The sequence below is a fragment of the Amblyomma americanum genome, chromosome 10 (assembly GCF_052857255.1).
Source record: "Amblyomma americanum isolate KBUSLIRL-KWMA chromosome 10, ASM5285725v1, whole genome shotgun sequence".
NCBI classification, from domain to species: Eukaryota; Metazoa; Arthropoda; class Arachnida; order Ixodida; family Ixodidae; genus Amblyomma; species Amblyomma americanum.
In genome coordinates, this window is record NC_135506.1 from 37,772,360 (window position 1) to 37,799,736 (window position 27,377).

Below are 27,377 nucleotides of genomic sequence, written 5' to 3' on the forward strand. Positions count from 1 at the left end.
TGTGTGTGAAAGAGATATTTGGATGTATGTTGCTGAATGAGGTGATCAGCTGAATTAGTTTTTCCTCTGTCTCTGCCCAAATTATGAATATGTCATCAAGAAAACGTTTGTAAAAAGCCGGTTTGGTTGGATATGAGGAAAGGAAGTCTGGTTCAATTTTGTTCATAAATATGTTGGCGTAATTTGGTGCCATTTTTGTGCCCATAGCCGTACCACTCGTTTGAAGATAATATGAGTTATTGAATTCGAAAGTGTTAAGTTTAAGGACCAAATTTGCAAGTGTTTCGATGGCACTTGGACTGGGAGAGTCTAGGATTCTGTGTTCTTTATAGGCTCCGACCATGGCCTGTATTCCGTCGTCATGGGGGATATTAGTGTAAAGTGACACCACGTCCATGGTAACTAGGAAAGCGCCATGAGGGAAGGTGACATCGGATAATTCTCTCAGGAAGTGGCTAGTATCTCGTATGTAAGATGGATGTTTCGGAGGTATCTGTTTGATGAGGGAGTCGATGTAATCGGAGATCGGTTCTGTCATTGTGCCGACACCAGAAACAATAGGTCGCCCCGGATGGTTCTCTCTGTGTATTTTTGGAAGCATATAAAAGCGCCCCGTGGAGGCATTTTTTGGCGTCAGCGCCTTACTTATTCGCCATGGTAATCCACCTTCATCGGTTAGTTTATTCAGAGTTTTTGCTATGATCCTCTGGTGTTCGGAGGTGGGGTCTGATGACAGTTTTTATAGGATTTTGAGTCGTTGAGTTGGCGGTTGGCCTCCTGAATATAATCATCTTTGTCCAAAATAACTATACCTCCACCATTGTCGGCGGGCTTAATGACGATGTCGGTTCGTTTCCCGAGTGAGTCCAAAGCGTTACGTTGTTTTTTTTGTGAGGTTGGGTGGGCCAGATTTTCGTGTCCCGAAGGCCTGCAATATGTCCTTCTGTACCGCTTTAATATATAGGTCTAGATATTTATCTGTGCCAATTTTGGGTGTCCACTGTTCCTGAGATTTCGGGCACCAAGCATTATTTTGGCTTGGTTTGTCGAAAAAGTATTCCCGTAGTCTAAGCGTTCGGGAAAAGTCATCCAGATCCATGAGTAATTGGTATACATTATAATGCCCATTATTCGGGCAGAATTTTAGGCCGCATGATAAAAGGGGACTTTTCATCGGGAGTGAGTTGTGAGCTAGATAGGTTGATTATATTTTCCGGAAGGTGTGGCTCTCCAGGTGTTCGGTCTAATGTGGTTGTATGTTCGTTTATCGTTTCGTTGTTATTGTCGGGTGGGGATATGTGCGTTGCCAGTTGAAATACCATTGTGCGCTCTATACCTGCCTCAACAACAATGCCATCACGAGAGAATTTTTTAAGTTTCTTTGTCCAAATTTGCTTAATTTTGCTCAACTGAAAGACCTCAAGCTCATCTGTCTCGGGTGCTGAGAGTATCATGCTGTGACGCGCCCGCCTCTCCTCGAGTATTATTGATGCTAACATCTGTCTAAAGTGCTCAATTGTTATTTTCAGGAGGTTTAAAGAAGCCTTAAGTAGTTATTTGCTCCATGCATCTCCGGCCATCTCCTCGCGCGCGCTACTCGCAGTTCGCGGTTGAGCTCCACACAGTGCGTGTCTCAACTCCCACTCGGACTAGAGGTTCCAGTTTGTTTCATCCGTCGCCCTCGTAATTCATATTGCGGGCGCCTTACTCCTTGCCAGTCTCTCTCCCCCTGTCAATACCCCCTCCTCTTATCTATTTCTTTAATCCCTTTCCCTGGCTCAGCCCCGTTGCGGTGGTCCCTTCCCAAAGGAGACAGTTATAGGGCTGAGCACTCCCCTTATTTTCACCCCCCCCCTCCCTGACCCCTCCGACCATTCAAAGAATCTCAATCCCCCTCCCCCTCCCCCTTGACGCAGCCATCACTCACGGTTCGAGTGAGGAGGCGTGTCGCAGTAGCACTCAGTGCGACGATAACGATGGCGATGTGTGTGTGGGGGGGGAGGTGGGGGAGGGGGCGAAAGAGAAGGCTCCCGAGAGGAGAGGGTTCGGATGCCTTTGAGGAAAGAGGGATCTTGTATTTTGTCACGGCGTACGAACGTACTGCACGTGTATTTGGTTTTACTTCGCTTTAATTGTGTTATTGGCCGGGCGCAGGGTTTGAGGCTGAAGTGTGGCTGCCGCTTCGAAAACAGGATCTGTTCGTTTGTCGGTCCCCTCGGCTCCCTGTTAAGTCGCTGACTCGCTGGTCATTAGGAGTGTCCTGCCGTTTGCCAGCGCCCGTTCTCGAAGAGTACCGACTATATATTATGGCCATCATTTCCCCCTTTTTTCCCATATGCTTTTCCTCGTTCTCTCCGAAGCCTAGCTGCAACGTTCCTTAATACCTGTTTTCACTGCAGTATCGAAAAGCGCGCGGGCCTCCATTTTTGGTGTTCCTCTCGAACACTTTTTATATATGAGAACAAACGTTGCCTTCTTCCCTTTTCTCAGGCAAATCACATCGCTGACGCACTGCAGCCGTTTTTATGGCAGTAAGGCTTTCTGGGTGTTTACACTGTATAAATTCGTCCGAAGCGCTTGACAATTGTGTTCATAACCAGAAAATGAACGAAAATGTACACTCCTACGAATTTCACTCTTTCATTAACAAAAAAGCTAATTTAATTGACTTTTTTGATAGCCATACAGAAAACTTTGTTGCGGTTACATTTGTGTGGGACCAAAATAATTATGTGGTCCTATCTTAATTCGTTGAAATAGATCGCATAATGGCACTACTGGCCTTGGCTTTCAGTGCACTACAAGCGTACAAGTTTTTTGTGGGGTGGATTTGTATAGGCTTGGTTTGGGTGGTGGGGTGGACGAAATTTCGTCATTTCGCCAAGGAGTGTCTACAAGCAAATGTGACGCCACGGGAAGATGTCACACTTTTCTTACTAAGGTGGTGGTCTAGACTTTTTCCTAAATGTAGCCGGCAATTTATGAGAAAGCAGAAGTTCTCGCATAATACTGCGTTTATCTTGAAGTTCAAGATAGAAAACCTCAAGCGTTCGCCTCAGAATTGTTCGCTATCTTCAGCCAGTCATTCTTTCACTGCCTTGTCATCACCAGCAAGATTACGTCATTGTGTGCTGAGTGCAAAGTTTGCTCACAATCCTGAACGGCGCTTCTGCGGATATGAGTAACCTTATTGTGCTAATCAACTTTTTAGCTCGAGCGAAAAAAATTATTGTTCAACGTTCCAGGGGGTTCAGCCGCCCCCCCCCCCCCCCCTCCCCCCATCCGGACACCCATGGGTGGGTTCTCGCCTTGGTTATCTTCAGCAACCAACGGAGGCTTCACTTGGCGGCAACGCTGACACACAATGACATTTACGCCAAATGGCACTCATACTGTGCACTGAAGTCTCGCAAATCTAAAAGCACGCAATTCGAGCCATGGCTCCCTGATGAGAAAACTGTACAGCTCCTCCGAGTTCATCTGCATTTTACTGGTGCAAGCTTATGCAGTCCTTCTCGGAGCGCGGGACTGTAATGTTCTTTTCAGTTCTTTTGCTTTCCTATTATGCTGTTTGTCTTCCTCCCGGCTTTAGGTCCGCAACTAATTCGGTGCTCTTATTTCCATACGAGATATCCGAAAGTGTCTGGAAATTTCATACACGTGAACCTTCTGTATTGAAAGTTCTGGTTTCTTTCTCAAAGAATGAGCCGGCTATGCGGCAATGATCGGGCGTTCCACACCTAACATACGTCGTCTGCTTGAATCCATGTTTCGAGCTAGACTCTAACTTATGGTGAATTCCAATCGCGGGCCCGGAGCGGTCTGCACGCTCTGTGACAGAGCGCCTGAATCCGGCGCAGAGCGCACGACCTTAAATTGTGATTGGAGTACACTTGCTCTGGCCAGACCATGTAGGGCGCCGCTATCGCCGCTGAATAAGAACGTCACGCAAACTTCCGGTCGGATACGCCGATTTCGGCGGAGCAGTCCGTACTGCTCCACGGAGCAATCTCGGCTCGGCAACAGCTCCCTGTCTACGATTGGAAGACGCGATCCGTGCCTCAGATCTGCGTTTGAAATACAGCTGCTCCGAAAAGAGCAGGAAACGTTGCTCCAGAAGTGCTCCAACTCTGCTATTGGAAGTCACCATTAGTGACCAAGTTTATCCTGCAGGAAACGTGAAATCGTCTGCCACAACCCCGAAATGTGTGCTACAAACGGTTGAACCGCGATTTTTGTATGAAGATTCGTGAAGGCGTGTAATGGGAGGTACATAGGTCGCCGTTTCGGATTCCTGACTTGGCATGGCTCTAATTTAACTAGTAAGTTTGTGCTCCACAAAACGCTAAATTGTGTCACACTATCCGAAAGATTCTGCACGAAACGCTCGGCAGAAAAATTTTACACGAATGTCGGCAATAAGTGGCCTGACTTTGACGCCAGCCAGACGGGGATGCATATACGCGATCGACACATTTTCGAGTTGTGGTGCGGCGCCATCACGCTACCGGCTGTTTTATTACATTATGTAATCACATCGGTTGCCATGGCAACCACTGGGTTACAATATGCGTTATAACGCATAACGCTGATCCCCGAAATGCGAGTAGAGCGTAACGCTCGAATATAGTGTCGTTGCTATGGGGGCTGTCCCCTTGGATTCAATCCGTGGAATCGGCATGAATTGGAGGCTCGAAACATGACAAGTAGAGTTAACGCTCTCAATGTAATCAGATATAACTATTTTTAATGTGTGTTCTTGAATTGGCGATATTTCGAAGCACTTAGCGCAACTCATGCTTGTTACGCACTTTTTTTTCTTTAACATAAACGAATATATTGTGCATTTAGCTCTCGTCTTCGTTTTAGTTTTTTTCTTGTGTTGCTATGCTTCTGCATTTCGTCTTCAGTTATCGATTATGCAGATACATATATGCTTGCCGATTATCTGACACTTTCTAGCAATGGCAATTAAGAGAATGGGACAAAATATCGTCTCTAATGACTGCGAATAGCTGGTTTCTATAAGGCAGTAAATAGTTTTGTAGCTATGAGGAATGGGCACTCATAGGATTAAATGATTAATTTCTTCATTTTTTGAAGCAAGACCAGTTTTACTTTCTATTATATTTTTGAAGCAAGGCAAGTTTTAGTTAGCTTAGCTTTTTCATACTAACTTTCCGTCATCTTATAGCCTAAACTTTAAACTTTTATGTGATTCCTTTATTCAGTTGTGCATTTGCAAATGTAAATTTTATAATAATGCTTATTATCTAATAAATATAATAATTTTCAGATTTATTGAGATGTACAGCATGTTATTGGAGAACGCACGTAATAGTCTGGTTTCCTTTGATGTTAAATGGCCACGCGTGCGGCCAAAATTTGGGTCCAACACTGCATTTATTTGCGTAATCTGCCGCTGATGGCAAAATCTGTATTTATTACCATCATATTTCTTACCTCATAAGAGCTGCGTTGTCTTTTCGAGCGCTACCAGTATAGTCCGACTTATTCCTCAGCGTGTCTGAAAGGCTCAGTCTATGAGCAACTCATATTCGCGGTAAGCAGTTTACATAATATTGTAACGAAGACAGGACCGGCACAGATCACGGTCTCAGCTAAGTCCAGCGCACAGCAGGGAACTCACAAGATGGCTGTCCGAACCACACACACACTTCGTCTTTGTCCACCGGCACACGCACACTTCGTCTTCATCGTCGGCGCGCTCCCATGAGCACGCGCCATTACCCCCTCCATCAAGGCGGCGGCCCGACGCCGGAAACGAACACGGACAGCAAAGGTAATGTTCGATATAGACGGCGGACGGCAGAGAATACAGAGAGCTGTTAAGCTGGTAAAGCGGCGGGTTGCAGCCTGTCATGGTAGGGCTTCATGCGCACCACGTGGACAGTCTCGGTCGGATGGCGCCGACGTGGTGAGGAGGTCGTGTCCCGCGGAAAAACTTCGTATGTGACATCACTTATACGACGAACCACCTCGTACGGACCGAAGTAGTGTCAGAGGAGCTTTTCGGAGAGTCCGCGGCGGCGCACAGGTGTCCATACCCATACAGAGTCGCCGGGCTCGTACCGAACGCATCGGTGTCGGAGGTTGTAGCGACCAGCGTCGAGTTGTTGTTGATGTCGAATCCGGCACCTTGCGAGTTGGCGGGCTTCTTCAGCCCGCTGGACGAATGTGTCAACGTCAGCGTAGGGGCCGATGTCTCCGTCGTTGTGAGCAGCGGGTAGCATAGCATCCAGCATGGTAGTGACACACCGTCCGTAGACCAGCTGGAAAGGTGTAAGACGGGTAGTCTCCTGTTCTGCCCTATTGTAGGCGAAGGTTGCATAAGGAAGAACTTCGTCCCACGTACGATGCTCAACGTCGACATACATAGCAAGCATATCCGCAAGCGTCCGGTTGCGGCGTTCAGTCAAGCCGTTTGTTTGGGGATGATAGGCTGTTGTCTTCCGGTGACTGATGTGGGTGAGTTCGAAGAGAGATTGCATTAAGGCCGCCGTAAAGGCGGTTCCACGGTCCGTGATGACGACTGATGGCGCACCGTGACGCAAGACGATTGATGTCATAAAAAACTGAGCCACTTCTGCAGCACCAGCGTGGGGGAGCGCCTGTGTCTCGGCGTACCGCGTTAAGTAGTCCGTCACCACAACAATCCATTTGTTCGCAGAGGAAGACAATGGGAATGGGCCCAGCAAGTCCATGCCCACTTGTTGGAAAGGTGTTGTAGGCGGTGAGATGGGCTGGAGAAGCCCTGCGGGTTTAACTGGTGGTGTCTTTCGTCGCTGGCAGTCACGGCAGGTCCTCACATATTGCTGGACTGATGAGAGCAACTTTGGCCACTAATACTTCGCACGAATGCGGGCATACGTCCGCGTAACACCCAAATGGCCAGCCGATGGCTCGTCGTGGCAGGCGTGCAAGACTTCTGGACGGAGTTCGGATGGCACAACCAGAAGAAAGGTTTCCGTGTTATGGGCGAAGTTCCTCTTGTAAAGGACGCCATCTCGGAGACTGTAGGAACCCAAACCTCGAACGAAAAGCCGCGGAACAGTGACGTTAAGGCCCTCCAGATGCTCGATGAGCGGACGCAACTCTGAGTCAGTCCGTTGACGCCGGGCCATATCGGACGACGTGACGAGAGCAAAAAACGGAAAGTCGTCCTCCGTTTCGGCCGGAGCAACGTCGGCAGGTGCACGTGACAAACAATCGGCGTCATTGTGCTTACGGCCGGACTTGTACATTACCGTGATGTCGTATTCCTGGAGGCGAAGGCTCCATCTCGCAAGCCGTCCCGAAGGGTCTTTGAGATTGGCTAGCCAGCATAACGAATGATGGTCACTGACAGCTCGAAACGGGTGACCATAGAGATATGGTCGGAACTTGCTAGTCGCCCACACTACCGCAAGGCATTCCTTCTCTGTGGTAGAGTAGTTTGCCTCGGCTTTCGAGAGGGAGCGGCTGGCGTACGCTATGACTTTCTCGTTGCCATCCTGCCACTGAACGAGAATAGCGCCGAGACCAACATTGCTGGCGTCAGTATGAATTTCAGTGGCAGCTCGTTCATCAAAATGGGCGAGTATTGGGACAGTTTGTAGGTGGCTGCGTAGCTCGTTGAAGTCAGATTCCTGATCATCATGCCACACAAAAGATACATTGTCTCCAGTAAGCATTGTAAGGGGCTCGGAAATTGTGGAAAAGTTTTCAACGAAACGTCTGTAATAGGCACAGAGGCCCAGAAACCTACGAACGGACTTTTTGTCGGTTGGGCGCGGGAACTGTGCCACAGCGGCAGTCTTCTCCGGGTCAGGACGGACTCCGTCAGCGCTTATCACGTGACCAAGAAAACTGAGCTCTTCGAAACCAAAGTGACACTTTTGTGGCTTTATCGTCAACTGTGCCGAACGGAGCGCCTGTAACACCATTCGCAGCCGGTTGAGGTGTTCCTCGAAGCTAGGAGCAAAAATGACAACATCATCAAGGTACACTAGGCATGTCTGCCATTTCAGCCCAGAAAGAACGGTGTCTATCATGCGTTGGAAGGTTGCTGGCGCAGAACAGAGTCCAAAGGGTAGCACTTTGAATTCATAAAGGCCGTCAGGTGTCACGAACGCTGTCTTCTCTCTGTACCTTTCGTCCACTTCGATCTGCCAGTAGCCATTCTTAAGGTCGAGTGAAGAAAAATATTTAGCGTCACGCAGTCGATCCAAGGCGTCATCGATACGTGGAAGGGGGTAAACGTCACGTTTCGTGACACGATTCAACTTCCGATAATCGACGCAGAATCGCAAGGTGTTATCTTTTTTCTTCACCAATACCACAGGCGAAGCCCAGGGGCTCGTGGACGGCTGGACTACGTCATCTGCAAGCATTTCTTGCACTTGGGATCGTATAGCCTCCCGTTCCACCGGCGACCCTCTGTACGGGTGTTGGGATATGGGGCTAGTCTCCTCGTTGACGATGATGCGGTGTTTGGCTACCGGGGTGCGCCCTACCTTTGATGTCGTGGCGAAGCACTCTGCGAAATCGTGAAGGAGCTCTAACAAGCGCTGCTTCTGACCCACCGACAAGTCGGGATTAATGTCCACGGTAGACAGAACGGCTGTTGCATCGCGTCCGTCCGGCGACGGTAGCTCCAGAGCACATATTTCTGCGGGCTCAACGAAGTCGGTAACGTATGCGACGGCCGTTCCTTTCGCAATAGGCTGGAACTCTGTTCCGAAGTTGGTGATCAAGAGTGTCGCAGAGCGATCCCGTAAGCGAACAAGCCGTCTTGCAGCGCAGATTCCTTTCTCGAGTAGAAGGCTGACGTTTCTCTCTGCCATAACGTCTCGATCACCGGGCGAGTCACTTTGCACGGTGACCATCACGCTGCACCGCGGAGGCACCGTCACGTCATCAGCAGCAATACGCAGGGCGGGTATCCTGGAGTCGTCTGGGTTGGCTATTTCAATTGCTTGCGTCGGCGAAAACGTCACGCGCGGCTCTTGTAAATTGATAACGGCGCCGTTAGCTTGTAAAAAGTCCAGGCCGAGAATGACATCGCGCGAACAGTGAGGTAGGACAACAAAGTCACAAACGTAAACAAATCCGTCGATTGTAACTCTCCCCGTACACCAGCCAACAGGGGTAATTAGGTGCCCACCAGCTGTGCGAATCTGAGGCCCAGTCCACGCGGTTAAAACTTTCCTCAGTTCTTTTGCTAGCTCGTTGCTCATAACCGAATAGTCCGCTCCCGTATCAACCAATGCCGTAACTGCTAAATCGTCGATATCGACCGGTAAGTCCGAAGCTGCACATCCTTTGTGATCGTCACGTGTCCTCGTTTGATAGCCGTCGTCTGGTCGGGAACGCGATGGAGTATGTTCGGCTGTTCGCTCGTCAGCGGCCTTACCTCCGCAGGCCGCTGGGTCTAGTTTCTGGTCGGGAACGCGATGGAGGATGTTCGGCTGTTCGCTCGTCAGCGGCCTTACTTCCGCAGGCCGCTGGGTCTAGTTTCCCCGGCGAGGACTCGGTGAGCGGCTGAAACGGCTTGTCGAAGGACGGGGACTCGGCGAACGATAGCGGGTAGAGGTTGGTGATCGGTTGTCAGGGCGAGGGAAATCAGTGTGAGTGTGATCCCGGCGCGTTGACAGGTGCTCCTCAATTTCGCGGGGCCGTTCGCCATTGGGCGGACAGGGGACTCGCGAATAAAATCCGCGAATTCCAGCTCGACGATAAGGGCACCACCGCAAGATATGGCCAGACTCACCGCAGTGGTAGCAAAGGGGCCGCTGGTCAGGTGCCCGCTACACGCCCGTCTTCCGCAGTCTGGCCTCGGGCAACACAGGGACAGGCGGGGGCCGCGGCTGGAAAGCAGATGCAGATGGGCTTGTGCTCCAAGGGGCGAGGTCGCAGTTCTGTCGGAGTACCGACGCGTACGTCTGGCGCGGGGGCGTCGGTGTAAGGGCAGCAGGGGCAACAGGTTCAGGGACCACCTGCTGCACTTCCTCTCGGATAATTTGTGCTAACGATGGGCACTGCGGCTGCGACTGGGCAGAGAGGCGCATTTTGTGCAGCGCTTCTTTGACGATAGATCGAACCAGCTTCCGAAGGGTGTCAGCGGAGTCGCTGGAGGCTGGCGCAAAGTCGGCAGTTGATACGGTGTTCACGGCGCGATTGTAATAGCGGGCGCGTTGTTGCAGGGTCTTTTCGACGGTAGTGGCCTCCGATAGAAACTCCGAAGTGGTGTTAGGTGGGTTTCGCACAAGCCCAGCAAACCGTTCTTCTTTTATCCCGCGCATCAGGTGGCGCACTTTCTTGTCCTCGGCCATGTTTGGATCCGCCCTTCTGAACAGTCATGTCATGTCCTCATAATACATTGCGACGCTCTCATTGGGTCGCTGGTTCCTTGACTGCAGCGCCGACTCAGCTCGTTCTCGACGGTCGGTGTTGACGTAGGTCACCAGCAACTGGCTACGAATCCGTTCCCAAGAAGGAAACGTTGTCTCGTGGTTCTCGTACCACGTCCGCGCCGAGTCGTCAAGAGCGAAGTAAACATTGTGCAGCTTCCGCTCCGCATCCCAGCCGTTGTACCTGGCAACGCGCTCGAACTGGTCAAGTCAGTCCTCCGCGTCCTCAAACACTTCGCCATGGAAGGTCGGCGGCGTTCGCGGCTGGAGGACCAGGAAATGAGCAGCTGAGTTCCCGTTGTCAGCCATAGCTGCCGCGTCTCCGTTGCTAGCCATAGGTGCCGCGTCAGTCCGTCGCATTGCAGCTGGAGCCCTGGTCCTAGGGGATAACGGACCGTACTCTGGTGACTGACCTTGGATTCGGCGGCTCGTACTGCGATGAATCGGAGTCAAATCCGTGTTCATAGAGAGCCTTCGGGGCACGTAGATGTTGGAAAGTACCCAGCACCTCCACCAAAAATGTAACGAAGACAGTACCGGCACAGATCACGGTCTCAGCGAAGTCCAGCGCACAGCAGGGAACTCACAAGATGGCTGTCCGAACCACACACACACACTTCGTCTTTGTCCACCGGCACACGCACACTTCGTCTTCATCGCCGGCGCGCTCCCATGAGCACGCGCCAATATGTTCACGGGCCATCATCGCTACCTGCAGTCGCCCGTTCTCCTTCGATGTCGAGCATCGTGATTAAGAGTGTTCCAGGCAGCCTAAGCACTCGACTGCAGAGAGTGATCGGTGCCACTTTTTATTCAGGGCTGTACTCTTGTAAACCCTCGCTACTTGGCATGTATCTTCCGAAACCGGTCCTACAGTTAGCTTGCGCATATGCCTTTAAACATATAACTGCAACATTACCTGCCACTCAAATACCACCGTAACTGAAATATCACGACGAATACAGAAAGGCGACAGCTCCTGGCCAGAACCAGTGAGTCTGTCCATCCGTTCTAACCACATGCTAATCGCAATGCGTAGTGCGACCAGGTTAATAGATATTCCGGTCCTCTGCATAAACATTACTATCTTTTAGTACTTATTCGAACACTGTACACAGCTTGGAAGAGGCGGAATGTCAAGCTGGAGCTATATGGTAAAATGTTTCGTGGCTTAAACATAACTGTCTTTCTTAAGGACAAGTAACTCCCGAATCTTGAATAAGATAACCAGCCTGAAAAGAGACTTGGCATCTCTTGCCAGAGAGCAACGTCTATACAGAAGAGATCGTTGTTTTCTTTCCATATATATCACACAACTTTTTATTAGCCCTCTCTCCCGATCTTCCTGTCTCTTTGGGGGCGGCTAACCGAAGATTCGCTAAACCAATCGCGCCGGAGATGCTATTGAAATGCTGCAGCAATATATCAGTATTCACGCACTGCATTCATTTACTCGACAATAGAACTTTCTTTTCAGATATGGTCACCTGATTGTGGTCCGTACCAGTTACGAAGCATGTACTTTCGATTGTTTGTGGTTTGACAAGAAGTATTTGGTAAGTAAGAAACTTGAGAAGGGTGATTTTTTGAGCGCAGTGCCAGAATTACTCCACGAAAGTTATGTAACATATTAAGAGGCAAAATAGTGTACTTTTGGGGAGAAAAGTTCCCAGGATGGAGCGAGCGCGCAATATACCTCGCTAATTTATTGAATAACAGGAATAAATGAATAAAATAACAAATTGGGTACATATCAATTAATGATTGGCCACGAGGCGTTGGGCCGGAAGAGAAACCTGGGCCTCAAAAATCTCTTTGTCGATTCTCGCCTCTCATTCTTGCGAAGGCGAAGACTAAGGAGCCGGTTATTTTATCCTGGCTGCAATTGGTGCGCGTGACATATAATGCGGAGTTTTTTTTTCGAAATGAGCTAAATTCATACACCGACGCTGAGTGAAACTATGCTTCAATAGTAAGCCAATACATTCATCTTTCTTTTGCAAAAGAAGAACGTGAAAGGAGCCACGTAGAACCTAGCCAGCCTGCACAAATATCCTTCTTCACATATTAAATCAGCTAAATCCTGCTCAAGAAACGAGCAAACTGAGCCGGATTAACTCAAGAGGAGCTCCTTTGCCTAGTTGACCTTCATATTTCTGGCAGTTTCGTGTGTTGCCTTTTAGCATCCTGCGCTTCGTAGTGTGGCCACAGGACATAACTCGCTTCGCATGCGGCTCCCGTCACGGAAGAAGTGGCCACATGTCCTTGCAACACATGCAGCGCAATGAACCAAAAGTTCAAAAACTACAACTGCCCATGCTTGTTTTTCCACGCCATAGCCACGAGAAATTTGGTGATCCAATCTCATGCCACCAGGAGCAAATTAATACATTTCATTCGGATGAGCTCTTTTCAGTGTGTACTTCACCTGCAATCATTTTCGGCTACATTGGAGGGCCAGGTCTTTCGCGTCATCAGTGATCATTTGCCCTTCAGGTCTGTCTTTAAAAGAAACCTGAACGCCTGCACTGCTCGTGTTATGCGCCTAGAGTGCTCTCTTTCAAAGGTTATGTATGACCGCTCTGTATTGTCATGGAACAAAGGGCAGAGGCAACTTTCACCAATAGCTTGGAGTTCTGGGGGAGTTTAACGTCCCAAAGCGGCTCAGACTATGAGGGACGCGTTAGAGAAGGTCTCCGGAAATTTCGACCGCCTGGGGTCTAACGTGCAGTGAGATCGCACAGTACACGGGCCTGTAGAATTTCACCTGCACAGAAATTCGACTGCGACGGCCGGGATCGAACCTGCGTTTTTCGGGTCAGCAGCCGAGCGCCATAACCACTGAGCTACTGTACGGCTCTTTCACCTGTAGCGTTTTAGTTCCCACGGCGCAAGAGAAACCTCGACCTCCTTGTTTTTCCGTGCTACCTAAGGCCAAAAGGTCACGTTATTCGCCCTCCCGAAAAAAAACAAACTGAAAACCATTATGGTGGTACGAGCTAATTGGAGTGGGTAAAACAACAAGCTAAGCGTCAAAATCACAAGGGCCAAACTGGCACCAAGCTAAACAGCTACTTCGGAAGCGCTCTCTTTTACTGTGCGGAAATGGATTTCATACGGACTATGTGCAATACTTCAACCTGTGGTTGACGGCGTGCACTATATGTACAGTACCTTCGGGCAGAACACTTTGCAGGGTCTGAAGAAACGGCATACGATTTTCGCCTGCAAGTCTGGGTGACGAAGAGGGGTCCACACTAACACTTGGTCGTTGGGCAGGTACTCGAAGTGTCAGTGTCATTGGTTGTAACGGCGTGCATCCCTTCTCTGTTGCCGCCTCATGTGCATACGGCGGAGTTGGCCAGCATACTAAACGTGTTGGGCGAATTATTCGGCGTGCGTTGTCACCGCACGCCGCATGTTTTAACACTAATCAAGAACTGGTGCGCCAAATAGCGTGTTGACTTAAAAGCTCAAAAGTGTTCTTATGTATTATTTTTTATGCAGTCCCGGCGTTGTACGAACGTTAGCCAACTTCTTTGCTTTGCCACCTTTCCCTATGGCACCGTTTCCTTCAATAAAGCACAGTTGTTAGTCCAGTCGTCGTATGTGTGCCTCGTCTCCTCGTTGTGTTCCGTCTTTTGACTGTTTTTTTTCGTGAACCTGTACCAACTGACCCAGATTTCAACTCTACTTTAAGCCAACTATACGCCTAAGCAAATAGTCTCAAGTGTGAACCCAATATTAAATTATTAGGAGTTGTTTTTGACTCGCAAGTAAGCTTTATTCCTCATTTTAATCATTTGCATTCCATTTCCATTTTCGAGTTTCTCCTTCGCATTTGCGCCAGATTTATCATCAGGTTATTCTTCCTACAATCACCTATGCCGCCCCAGCTTGGTGGTTTCATTATCCGCTTGCCAGGCTCAGAGATCATGTCTTATCGTTGCAACTCATTCCGCTTCTTGCTCTTAATGGTGGCTGTTGCCTAGAGTACTACGAGCTGATGCTATTCATGTCCTTCCCAATGTCCTTCCATTGCATAATCTTGGCCAAGTATGTGCAGAGTTTATGCTTTTAACATTATGGCAACACGCTGTATAGGGTAAGACATTTAAAAACCCGCCTGAAATTCAGCCTGTGCTTAACCCCTTGTCTGACCATCCTTCATTGAAGTTTAGATTTTCTTTTGCTGAACTTAGTTATCAGGAAGCCTTGGCCTTTTATTGTCAATGCGCGCTGCATATTTACACTGACGGGTCAATCTCTTATTACTGTGCTGGTGCTGCTTTTGTTGTTTTCAGCTCCACACAAAATATTTTATACGTTCATCGCATATCCTTAGAACCACCCTCTAGTGCCTATGCTGCTGAGCTTGTAGCATTTTATTCTGCTGTTGCGTTTCTATAAATAACCTTTCCTCTATGCCCGTCCATTTATACACTGATTCTCTATCTCTGCTTTCTGCCCTGTCTTCAGTTACCTCAGTTAACCCGACATTTATTTCCATTAGAAAAGATCTCTATCGAGTGTCTTCTCTTGCCCCATTTCTTTACTTTATATCTGTGGTCACTCCGGAATTTTCGAAAATGAATCTGCAGACCAGGCTGCTGGGCATGCTGGGCAATTTGGCCATTTACACACTCCTTCCCTTTCACGACGTTGCGTGCGTTCCCGTTTACACTAATCTTCACTTCTTTTATTGCAAACTTATTGGCAAGAGAATAAGGGGGGGGGGGCACAGAATTATTTAACTGTGTCTCTGATACGCTCAATATTCCTTCCATGCGGTTTCCCAGGAATCCTATTTTTAGTTTACTCATTGTGCATGGCAGCTTCCCTTTCTACTTGAAAAAAAATTGACCTATCTCTATCTGCAACTTGCTCATGTGGTATGATGTGCGAAGATGTCAGTCATTACTTCCGGAATTGTTTCCTTCTTGCCCCTTTCGTTTCCCGTTTAATATCTCATTGCTCACCCGACATTACACCGTCTACTTATTTATCTCTTCTGATAAACCCTGCTTGTGCTGTTCTGATTCAAATGGTCCACCTCATAAGCAGCACAATTCCTACACATACCCGATGAGTTCCTTCGTCACTCTCATTTTCCTGCACAAGCTCTGCACAGAAAAGCGCTCCGTGTTCTTTTGCTGGGCATGGATGCCTATCGCTGTGGCCGGACACTGTGTTTGGACCAGCTGTGCCTTTCGCATTATCTGTGCTGTGACTTGACATCTGCTCAGGAAGGAGGGCTCCGTTTTCCTCTGTGGGGCATGGGCGCCTCTCGTTGTGGCCTGTCACTGTAATTTGACCGTGACTGTGTTGTTGTCTGTGCTGTGTCATCACGTTTGCACAGGTAGGAGGGCTCTGTGCTCTTCTGTGGGGCTTGGGTGCCTCTCGTCGTGGTATGCCCACTGTGTCTTGCCTTATTGTGACAGTGACTGCAGTTTTTTCTTTTTTCGTTTCTTTATTAACTTCCTGCTTTTCGTCGTGCCCTACTCACTGCGCTTTGACTGGCTGACTGTAACAGTGACCTTCGTTGTGCTGTGTCTGCTGTTTTCCCTTTTTCCTGTTCTGTACTTTCACTTTGTCTGTGCCTCTGACTGTTCTATGATCTTGGTTTCTCATGATTTTTGTTTTTGTTTGTTGTTTTTACTTCCCTGACATTCTGTATAAATTATTTTTTAGCCTTTACCACTTTTTCTTTTTTCTATTGGCATTCTTCCCAGTTAAGTGTTGCTGGTCCGTGCTCTCTCTCTCTCTTTTTATATTTTTTCTGAGAGGACCAATGAAGAGGTAAAAAAGTTATCCAGCAAAATGTGCTCATCACGCCCATAAACCACGCGAAACGGCATAAATGAGTTGTTTATTGTACGCTCGTGCTGTACGAGAAAGTCACATAAGGGACGATCCCATCACAAGTCCTACGTTGGACGTCTACATAGATTACGAGCATATCAGCTACGGTTTTGTTTACTCGTTCGGCGAGCGGATTTGACTGCGGATGGTAAACAGTAGTCGGAAGCTTCCATGGCTCAAATTAGATGCCTCGTGCGTGCGCTGTTCGGTAAGAGCCCTTCCTTGATCGGTTAATAAATAGGACGGGGTGCTGTGTCCTAAAACAATACAGTGCATGAAGATTTCCGCGATTTCCGACGACGTGCCGCCAGGTATAGCCTTGATTTTCGCATAGCGTATCAGATAGTCAATCCCAAGAATAATCCACTTATTGCCAGGCGATGACACAGGGAATGGGCCCAGAATATCCTTGCAGACTTAAAATGTTAAAATGCGGTGCGAGGTGATGCAACTGGTTGAAGTAAACCCGCGGGCTTTAGGAAAGGTGAATTGCGGCACTGGCACTTACGGCCACCCCTGCAGTAGCGGCGTATGTGGCATCAAGTTTTGGCCAATAATATGCCTTGTACTGTCGAGCGAGGTTGAGCGTAAATACCAAATGACGAGGAGTGGGCGCGTCATGACAAGTAAAAAATGATAGCAGCGCGGAAGTCTGGCCGCATGACGAGGAGGTAGGCTTTTTTAGTTTTTCTTTAGAGTAGAGTTCCTCCACCACATGATGCCGTTTCGCATGGAAAAGGAGGAAAGTTTGCGGAAGAACTGTTGAGGTATATTAGCAGCGCTTCCTTCCAGATGGTCGATGACAGATCGTAAGTCCACGTCAGCTCGCCGCCGGGCTATTCTTTTGGAATAGCTGATCACTCCACGGCAACAACTGACACGCATGTGCGGTCATCAGCTCGGCGGGTGCTCGCGAGTGAGTGTCGGTACCTTCGTGCATGCGTCCATAATTCTACGCAATTGTGTAATCATACTACAGGGGGCGCCGGCTACAGCTTGGTACGGGGCCCGGCGGTTCCTAGCGAGTGTCCAGCCAGCAGAACAACTACTAGTAGGTCACGACTTTGAAATGGTGGCTGTAGATGTAAGGTCTAAAATTTGTCGTGGCCCAAACAACCGCCAGACACTATTTTTGCGATGTATGCAGAGTAGTTGATGTCGGCGTAAAGCAGCAGGCGACTCTCATACGCAATCACCCGTTCCATACTTTTTTAGCGTAGGAGTAGAACAATACCTAGGCCAATGTTGCTGGCGTCGGTTGGGATCTCGGTGTCTGCTTCATCAGAGTGTAAGAAGAGGCTTGTGTGCACTTGCCAACGCAGCTCTATGAAAGCCTGCTGTTGCTTTGCAGTCGAAACGTACGAGAAATCGTCCCGTTCTTAACGGGTCAGGGGCTCGGCAATATGGAAGAAGTCGGCCTACGTAAAGCCGAAAGTTGGGTGAGTTGGTGAAGGTTCATGATGTGAGAAGTAGCGCGAAAGACAGAAGAAAGACACACGGGACGACGCAAACAAGTGTTATCCTGTTTGTTGTCCTCCTGTTCGTGATTCGAGTTTCCTTCGCGGTCTTTTTTAAATAATAAAAGAATTCGGCGATGAAGCAACGGTAGTAGGCGCACCTGCAAAGGAAGTGTTTCAGTGTTCTTCTTTATTCCGAAAGCATTATATGGTTTTGGCTCGTCAGCAAAAAAGTGTTCGCGAAACAAATCCGCAAATTTTGTCCTCGCGATCCTGGCGTCCGGTATAAATAGATCTGAAAACGTTTACTTGTGTTAGGTAGTGTGTTAGCACATACTGAAATTCGGGAAATTTGGTTGACGAACTTTAATTAAATTAAATTGAATTATATAATTAGAAGTGCCCGCAAATTATGTCAACATGATCCCGTCGTCCAGTACTGATAGATGCGATAAAAATCAATTTTGTTAGGTAGAGTGTGAGTACATCTAAAAAATGAGAGATATTCACTGAGGAATTGTATCTAGTTAGTCATTTAAATGGATTTACTTAACTTCTGCGTGTGAAGAGAGTTTTGTCCGACTAATTTGATGAAAAATGACGGAAATGTGTGAAAAAGCTTACTTAGCGAGAAAACAATAAAAGATGATAAAACTAAAAAAGAAACAAAACAAAACATAAATAAAAAAACCAAAAGAAAACAAAGAGAAATAAGTAACTAGAATGAAATGATAAGTAGAAATAAACAACAATAAAGTCATGAAATCTTCAGGCAATGAAAGGTAAAAAATAAAATGGATGGAGAATGGAAAGGGAGAGGCTTTCGCATTACCACTTTTAAGCAGACTCAAGTGCAATCCTATATTTTTTACTAGAAATGGAAGTTCGACTACTTCGGCAGTTTTGTTCGGATCGGGTCGGACACGATCGGCACTACAAACGTGGCCTAGAAACTTGAGTTGCTTATAGCCGAAGTAGCATTTCCGGGTTTTGGCGCTATATTCCCCGACCACAGTACATCTAATACAGGCCGCAGTCGTTCAAACTTTTGCTAAAAGGTTACAGAAAATACAACCACATCATGCAGATAAACAAATGGATGTGTCATTCCATTTGAAGCCTGTGGGGACATTATCCATCATTCGCTTAAACATGGCTGCCGCTGAAAAGATACCGAAGAGCTGCACCTTAAATTCATATCGGCCATCGAGCATGTCGAATACAGTTTTTCGCCGGTCCCGTTAATTAAGCTCAATCTTCCAGTACGCACTCATTAAATTAGTCGAAGATAATTATTTGCCGCTGCGAAGTGTGTTGAGTGAGTCGTCGATTCGGGCAAGTAGGTATATGCCCTTTTTATTAATTGTGTTTACTTACTCTAATCTTTGCAAAAGCGCCGCGGCCATTCTTGTTAACCAGAAGGACAGGGGACAATCCCGGAATATGAGGTTGTTTATTAATGCACTGATTAAGTATATCCCTGAGGACGACCGCCGGATGTAGAAGCCTCATTTCCTGCCCGCACCATCGGCCTGGAGAGTCCAATGTTTATGCCTGCGTGCACGCTCTCCCAATAAAAAACTTTCGAAGTTGAACCTTCGAAGACATAAAGCAGGTTGTGTATTGATGAAGTCACGTAGATTGCATAGATAGCAGTGTTGAACCTTTGATAGCCCCGAGCTGATGTGATTGTGATCGAAGGGCATTTTCTGTGGTGCCACGGAGTCCTAGGTAAATCATTCAGAAACATCTGACAACTGGTAGGCGAACGCGATGACATTAGCGCGGTAAAGGTGTCGAGGTTCATAAAATTCGTTACCAGAGGTTGGAATCCACCATTACGGCAATTAGGTTTCAAGCCGAACAAATGCCATGCGTCAGCTACTGTGAAAGATTGCACTCGGCGATTGTTCTCCTGCCACGGAGCCATCGCAGTTGGCACGGACAAAAACACTGGCCGGTAAAGGGATTAAAAAACTCTCCTCCTGGAGGAAACTCGAATGGCAGAGCAGAATTGGCGTTTCTAACTTTTGTCATGGGCTTCGTCTCTAAAAGATGTAACTGTTCAAAGCCGGAGATCGATTATGGCCCCATACTCATGAAGGATGTCAAGATCGAAAATAATGCCATGAGAACAGTAACGGGGAGCCAGACAGCCGACAGCAAACGCACAGTTGCGGATCTGGACCCTAGCTTTACACTGACAAAGCGGAGTGACGTCGTCTGGTAGCTGCCCGGATCAGCGCGCCATACTGTGATCTAACTTTTTTTAGAACCGCTACAAATTTTCCGCTTAAAACTGAAAAACCTTCTCGAGTGTCCAGCAAGACGCTAAGGCTCTGACTGTCGGTGAGCGAAGGTATGTGGAGTCGAAGCCGGTCCCCAAGTTGACAAGCTGTCGTCGATGTCAAATTCCGGTCAGCCGATTTTTCGCGTTTTGCGGCCCACAAAGGTCGCTTTACAAAGGTCGCTTTCTTTAGTTTTCTAGTAGTTCTCAAGGGTAGAAGTAACCAAGCGAAAGTTATATGATTAGTGGCTAAAATAAAGAGAAGAGTAAAATTTCACAAGTCATGGCTAGGTAGCTTGAGCCACAGCCCAATTTAAAGGGTTCAGCCGTATTCATCCATCCATCCATCCATCCATCCATCCATCCATCCATCCATCCATCCATCCATCCATCCATCCATCCGTCCGTCCGTCCGTCCGTCCGTCCGTCCGTCCGTCCGTCCGTCCGTCCGTCCGTCCGTCCGTCCGTCCGCCCGTACATCCGTCCGTCCGTCCGTCCGTCCGTCCGTCCGTCCGTCCGTCCGTCCGTCCGTCCGTCCGTCCGTCCGTCCATCCATCCATCCATCCATCCATCCATCCATCCATCCATCCATCCATCCATCCATCCATCCATCCATCCATCCATCCATCCATCCATCCATCCATCCATCCATCCAGGCGATGGTTCCGCGACCGTCCTTACGCCGGTTGTGAGGAGTACTGGTTTGCCGGTAAAAGTTACGGTCGGCGTGGTGACGGTGGTCTTGGCTGCCGTCTCTCCATGGGTGGCAGGCGTTGCAAGGCCACGTACGGTTCAATCTCTCGGGGTCGTTGTCCAAGTGGGGGTCTAGACGTGTCGGCAGGAAAAACTTGCAAGCCGTGCTCGCAATATAAGAATGGGCGGAAGAGATGACCATGCACAAAAGCCTTCGGTTGAGGCTAGCAAGATGTCCACATTGTGTATTAGTTGATCATTCAACATGTACCGCGTCAGCTGCACGTAAGGTAGTGGAACGTGAGGGTGGAGAACAATTACCACAGAAGCTGGGGCAGGCCGTCGCAGAGCTCTTCACAGGTTATGTCCCGGACGAGGTCAACTTTGCTTCCGAATGCCGGGTGGACTGCCCTGTTGTACACGGTGGAACGCTGCTGAAAGACCTGCTCTATCGTGAGCCCCTCCTTCAAAACCTCGGCTACAGTACCGGTTGGCCTGTGCACGTTGACAGCGAGAAGCTCTTTTTAACTCCGCGCAGCTTCTTGGCACACAACATGGCTAGGCCAGCTCGTCAGAAAAGCCGCGTCATGTCTTCGAGCTGCGTTGTAACTGCGTCGATGGACATCTGTGTTTTGGAATGCAGAGCCCGCTCAGCTCGTTTCAGACGATCCATGCGGATGTATGCCTCGAGCAGGCGCTGGCGGCATTAATATTTATCGTGCCATGTACAAACGCTGCCTTCCAGAATGAAAAAAACAATCCTGACCTTCGCGGGGCCATCACACTGATTGAATCAGATGGCGCATTAGAACTTAACGAGCCCGTTTCATGTCCTTCAGCTGAGTGCCGTGGAAGGACTTTGGTGCTCGTGGGTTCTGGAGGGTGTAGTAAGTAGCACCTTGTATGGCGTGTCGAGGGGCAGTCGCGGGCGTAGATGCCAATGGTCAGTGTTTAAGGGCAGCCCTAGATTTCTGCGACTGACCTATATGAACAGGTCTGTCGACCGGCCCTGGCCTGAGGTCCGTCGTGCGCGGAGAGCTGCGTGATTTATGCCAAGCACCTCCACCAAAAGTATGGCACGGAACACTCTACCGAGGCAACGTTCACCGGTAGGATATCTCCTAGAGAGCATCAAAACATCAGCTTCGTAGTCTTTGGGTTCTAGCTGGGGCCAGCAGGGGGCAATAAATTATAAAGCCTGACATATACGCTTTAAATTTTATTCGGGGTTACCACCACACCCCCTTGCCCTTTTCGTGTTTCCCCTCCCCCGTCCCATGATTTTAGAAAAAATACAGCCAGAAAACTTACATGACATCATCTGGTGCTGTCCGGGGGAGTGAACATATATAGACACAAAGAGTCGCAACAAAACAGTGGGCAGCCACGCTGCGCAGCTCACATATAGCCGTCGAAACGAAATTAATTGCAGGAGCAACGGTAGCTGCCGTGGAACAAGGAATCCTTGCTGCCTACAGAGCAGCGTCTCGTAACCCTGATATCTCCTCGAAATAAACATTCATGCTGGTTGATCACTCTCAAGTGTACAAAAATTTTGCTGGCCCTCAGCCGCCAATGCGTCGGCCCTGCCGCCTGCTCAAGTACGTGGTTCGCTTCAGGAGCCGGCCCGGGGCGGTGCCCATTACACCAGAGAGCCTTACTGCTGTCTTTTTTGGCCCCCTGGGTTTCTCGCTTCGATTGCCCCTTTGTTGCCAAAGTCGTCTGAGGATAACAGTTGCAATAAGCCCCGTTCAGCGCTCTTCGGCCATCTTTCGGCCAATCAAAACGTGGAATGGCTTCGATGAAAGCTGAATGCGGCCTTCATAACGCATCATCCACGTGAACGCAGGCCTGGCTACCTTCGCTTTGTCATTCTAGGCATCCGTTCGCCACTCAAGGCCACCTGAGCTGGTCTGGTGCAAAATTAGCCTGCGATTCCTGGGGGCCTCCGTCATGACACTTTCTCGTCCCCGTTCCCACCATCCATTCATGCAGCTACCTCCTACATTAGGGGCCTGCGCAGCACTTTTGAAAATGTTCTTCCTCTCGTCCCTGGTGATAGCTAGCAATGCTGCCCAGTGATAAGCAATCAGCAATACTACAGCCAAGTCTCCGTACAGCGCTACCTCGTCCGTCCACCTCTAACGCAGGTCTTCCATGCTACGTTCCGCGTTCTCCGTCGTCCGCCCAATACATTCAAGAAGACATTAATGGTCAAAAAGACGTGTCTGCTTAAGAACACATCTCCTTGCCGCTGTTCCGCCTGTAGTCCCGCCATCTACTGTGGCCTTAATCCTGTCTTGCTTCTGTGCGGCCCCGTCCAAGCATGTCAAATGAGCCGCTCCCTTGGTTTCATTTCCCAGTGGTAGGGGGAGCTGTATTGCGCCCCTCGTGTCGCGCTGTTGCCATAGGCCACAGCTATCTCCATGTGTTGCGCCCGCCAAAGAAGTTTGCGGCAGGTGCCGTGTTGTAGCGTATGAAAGAGCATTCCGATTCCTGACGACTTTAGGGCTCGATTTTCCTCACCACAGCTCCGACAGTTTCTCAAGACCTGCTTTCATGACGACTGCGGAGCCCTATGAAGCGGTCAGCAGATCTGAACCCAGAAGACAAGGATAAAGACGGGATCGCTGACGAAGCCGATGATGCGCCTCTTCTGTGCTCAATGTTAACACATTTAGTTTCCTTGGCGGTTTCTTTATATTAGCATTATCAGTGGTGTAATGCATCATAGTACAGCCTCGACGTGCTAACTGGCAGACTGGTAAATAGTTGGTAGTTACCTGTTAACTACTACTGTTTGGCTCCTTAATTGTTGAGATGGATGTAGCCAGCCTTAAGTAACCTCCATGTCTGTTTTTATAATTTGGAAAGGACAGTTACTATCGCAACTCTGCCCTAATTAAGGTTGGCCACATCGTGCGAAAATACATGCGTCTTCCAGAATTGTGCGTGCAAAGCAGCCTCTTCACCAATGCAGCACAAACCATCCGCCTAATATTGGGAGTGAGATGGCTATGTCCAGGCTCTATATAAGACCAGTGCTGACTTCATTGCCCCATAATGGCATTGCTACTCTGTGCCACATCGAACAATGATCATACTTCACCACTGCTTTCCCGTATTAGTGATTCCCCTTTATAGAATCTCCAACAGCGGCCCTAAATGTCCGCTGTTATCCACATATTGGTAATGCCACTCCTCTGCACCTCCAACGGTGGCCTTACTTATTCTCTTTAGCCCCCATGTTGGCAATTCCGCTTCGTTCCGCCTTTAACAAGGGCACTACTTGAGCGCTGCAGCCGCCATATTGGCAAAACCGATTCATTACACCTCCAACGATGGCCCTACTTGTCCCCATATTGCCAATGTCACTTCTTTAGACCTGCAGTGACTGTTTTACATGTACTACTTCGATGAAATGAAACGTGAACAACCCGGCGCCACCACGCTTAGCTGTTTCAATTTCTTTTCACCTTGATTTTACTTCGGTGATAACAAAAAGACTCTAGAATCTTCTAAGAAACTCTAGACTCTTCTAAGATGCATTCTAGGACGGCTCTAACGTATTTTTAGTACCACCCAGGTAAAAGCGTGATGAAAATAAATTTAAACAGCGGGGCGTGTTGGCCCGGGTTCGCGTTTCTTTCCATCGAGGTAGTACGCTGCGTCACCCATATCGGCGATGCCAACTAATGACACTGCCAACGATGGCGCTATTTCTCTGCTGTTTTCTCATATTCGCATTATCACTTCATTACAACTTTGATGATGGTCCAGCTTGTCTTCTATTTTCCCTGCATTCGCAATGCTACTCCATGACACATCCAACGATGTCCCTGCTATTTACAATGGTGATTTTTCTCAATCTCTTTTTGACATTTGCGCTTGTATCGTAAATCGCAATTAGTGACCTTGTTTTATGGGCGACACCAGCGTCAAAAATTGACATGAACGTACCAAGAACTGCGATGTAAACACGCCAGGTAATCGAAAAATGAGCACAGGTAAGATTCATTCCCCAAGGCAACAATTTTGAAAAGCGGCCTCTTTTTACCTTATGGTATGTGGTGTTGGAGGAAAAGAAACTTCTTGCTTATGGATGATCATCCGACAGGGCTCATGCATGAAAAAAAGAGAGTGACGGTATCTTTAGCCTGCCTGGAAGCAACATCACTATATTTCGTTCTTTGTTCCTTTCCATGCAAGCTCAGTGCTTGTACCGGTCCTTCAGTCACTGATGTTGCATCACAATTAAATTTCGTATGTATATGTAGAATGCAGAAATTATGATTTGTTACAAGATATGCTTGCAAGCGGGAGTTTGATTTGTTACAACTTTTGTCGTTGCATTCAAAACAGGCATTTCAGAGTCATATTTTAAGTTCATGAAGATTATATCAAGTATACATTTTTTGATTTCGTACAGGGCGTTACAGTTGACAAAATTATTCAATTTTTATCGTTTTTCTACTTTTGTTGTAACAATCAATATGCACGTTCACAGCCCTTCTATATCGATAAAATGCCGCTTGAACTAAAGAAGACATGCAAAAGTGGGCAACAGATTGAAACAGCTGGAAGAAACCCCCTCATGACTGACACCACAACATAGTAGACGAACTTGCCGCTCTTACTGCAGTCGGACATGCGCAGTTAATACAGTAGTTACTTCTATGTACGGTTTTGTCAAGAGTATTTTGTTCTGGCGAAGCAGCGATTTAGCCCCAGAGCACTTCCGGTTTGAAGAGGGCGCGTTTTGTATCGTAAACTACACTGGCCGAGGTTAACCAGTTTCGCGCCCTGGGAATCGAAGCAGGAAATTTGGCCCTTAAAGCGGAGACGCTATTACTCCTCCACGACAGCTCGATGTTTAACCGTGAATAAAGGCGCAAAATAAATAAGCGCAAGGCATCCGACATAAAGAAGTTTAATATGGAGACAATCGAGCATGCTCTAAAGAATAGAGGTAGCCTAAAGGCGGCAAAGAGGAAACTAGGCATAGGGAAAAACCAGATGTATGCGTTGAGATAAGTAGGGCAATGTCATTGGCAATATGGATAAGATAGTTAATGTAGCCGAAGAGTTCTACACAAATCTATACAGTAACCAATGTAATCAGACTGTTAATGATAGAGATTCTAGCGCACAGCAATGCGCAATCCCGCCATAACCAAAGAGGAAATAAAGAAAGCCTTAGGGGCAATTCAAAGGGGAAAAGCAGATGGTGAGGATCAAGTAACAGCAGATCCGTTGAAATACGGAGAGGAGATTCTGCTAAAAAAACTAGCCACCCTGTATACGCAATGCCTTATGACCTCAACCGTACCAGAAGCTTGGAAGAACACAAATATAATCTTAATTCATAAGAAAAGAGACGACAAGGACTTAAAAAATTACGGACCGATCAGCTCACTGTCTGTTGCCTACAAGATAGTTACTATAATTAATCGCTAATAGAGTCAGGGCAACCTTACACTTTAATCAATCATATGATCAGGTTGACGTTCGTAAAATATATTCCACAATAGATCACATTCACACAATCAATCAGATGATAGAGAAATGCGCAGAATATAACCAACCCGTATATATAGCCTTCATTGATTATGAAAAAGCATTTGACTCAGTGGAATCCTCAGCAGTCACACAGGAATTGCAGAATCAGCGTATAGATCAGTCTTATGCCAAAATACTGGAAGATAAATATAGAAACTGTACAGCTACCATAGTCCTCCATAAAGTCAGCAATAAAATTCCAATAAGGAAGGGCGTCAGCCAAGGAGACACGATCTGATGACTGCTATTCACCGCCTGTTTACAGGAGGTATTCCGAGGCCTGAAATGAGAACAGTTGGGGATAAGAGTTATTGGGAGAATACCCTAATAATCTGCGATTCGCTGATGACATTGCCTTGCCGAGCCACTCAGCAGATGAAGTGCAAATTACGATCAATGAGTTAGACAGACGGAGCAGTACGGTAGGTCTAAAATTTAATATGCAAAAAACCAAAATTATGTTACACAGTCTAGCAAGGTAACAGCAGTTCACAATTGGCAGCGAGAGCCTGTAAATTGTGAAGGAATACGTCTACTTCGGGCAGGTAGTGACAGCTGATCCGGATCATAAGTGGGAGATAACTAGAATGATAAGAATGGGGTGGAGCGCATATGGGAAGTTCTCTCAGATCATGAATGGCAGGGTACCAGTTTCACTCAATAGAAAAGTCTACAAGAGCTGTATCTTACCGGTACTCACCTACGGGGCAGAAACGTGGAGGTTGACGAAAAGGATTCAGCCTAATAACAACGCAGCGAGCTATGGGCATAAAAATCATAGGTGTAACGTTAAGAGACCGAAAGCGGGCCGAATGGGTCAGGAAACAAACGCGTGCTAATGACATCCTAGTCGAAATCAAGAGGAAGAAACGGTTTTGGGCAAGGCATGTACTGCGAAGGCAAGGTAACCGCTTTTCCATAAGGGTAACGGAGTGGATTCCTTGAGAAGGCAAGCGTAGCAGAAGGCAGAAGGATAGGTGGGCGGATGAGATTAGGAAGTTTGCAGGCATAGGGAGGGCGCAGCTGGCAAAGGACAGGGTTAATTGGAGAGACATGGGAGAGGCCTTTCCCCTGCAGTGGGTGTAGTCAGGCTGATGATGATGATGA

The 27,377-nt window shown here is 48.0% G+C and overlaps 1 protein-coding gene across 1 annotated transcript in view; it reads left to right on the top strand.

The window, feature by feature from the left end:
* The window catches only part of LOC144107084 (uncharacterized), a 331,526-nt gene that overhangs the window by 156,636 nt on the left and 147,513 nt on the right, over window positions 1–27,377 (top strand). Inside the window, exon 9 of the mRNA XM_077640067.1 lies at window positions 11,890–11,968. Coding sequence (XP_077496193.1) covers window positions 11,890–11,968 — 79 coding nt within the window. The remainder of the gene's footprint in view (window positions 1–11,889; window positions 11,969–27,377) is intronic.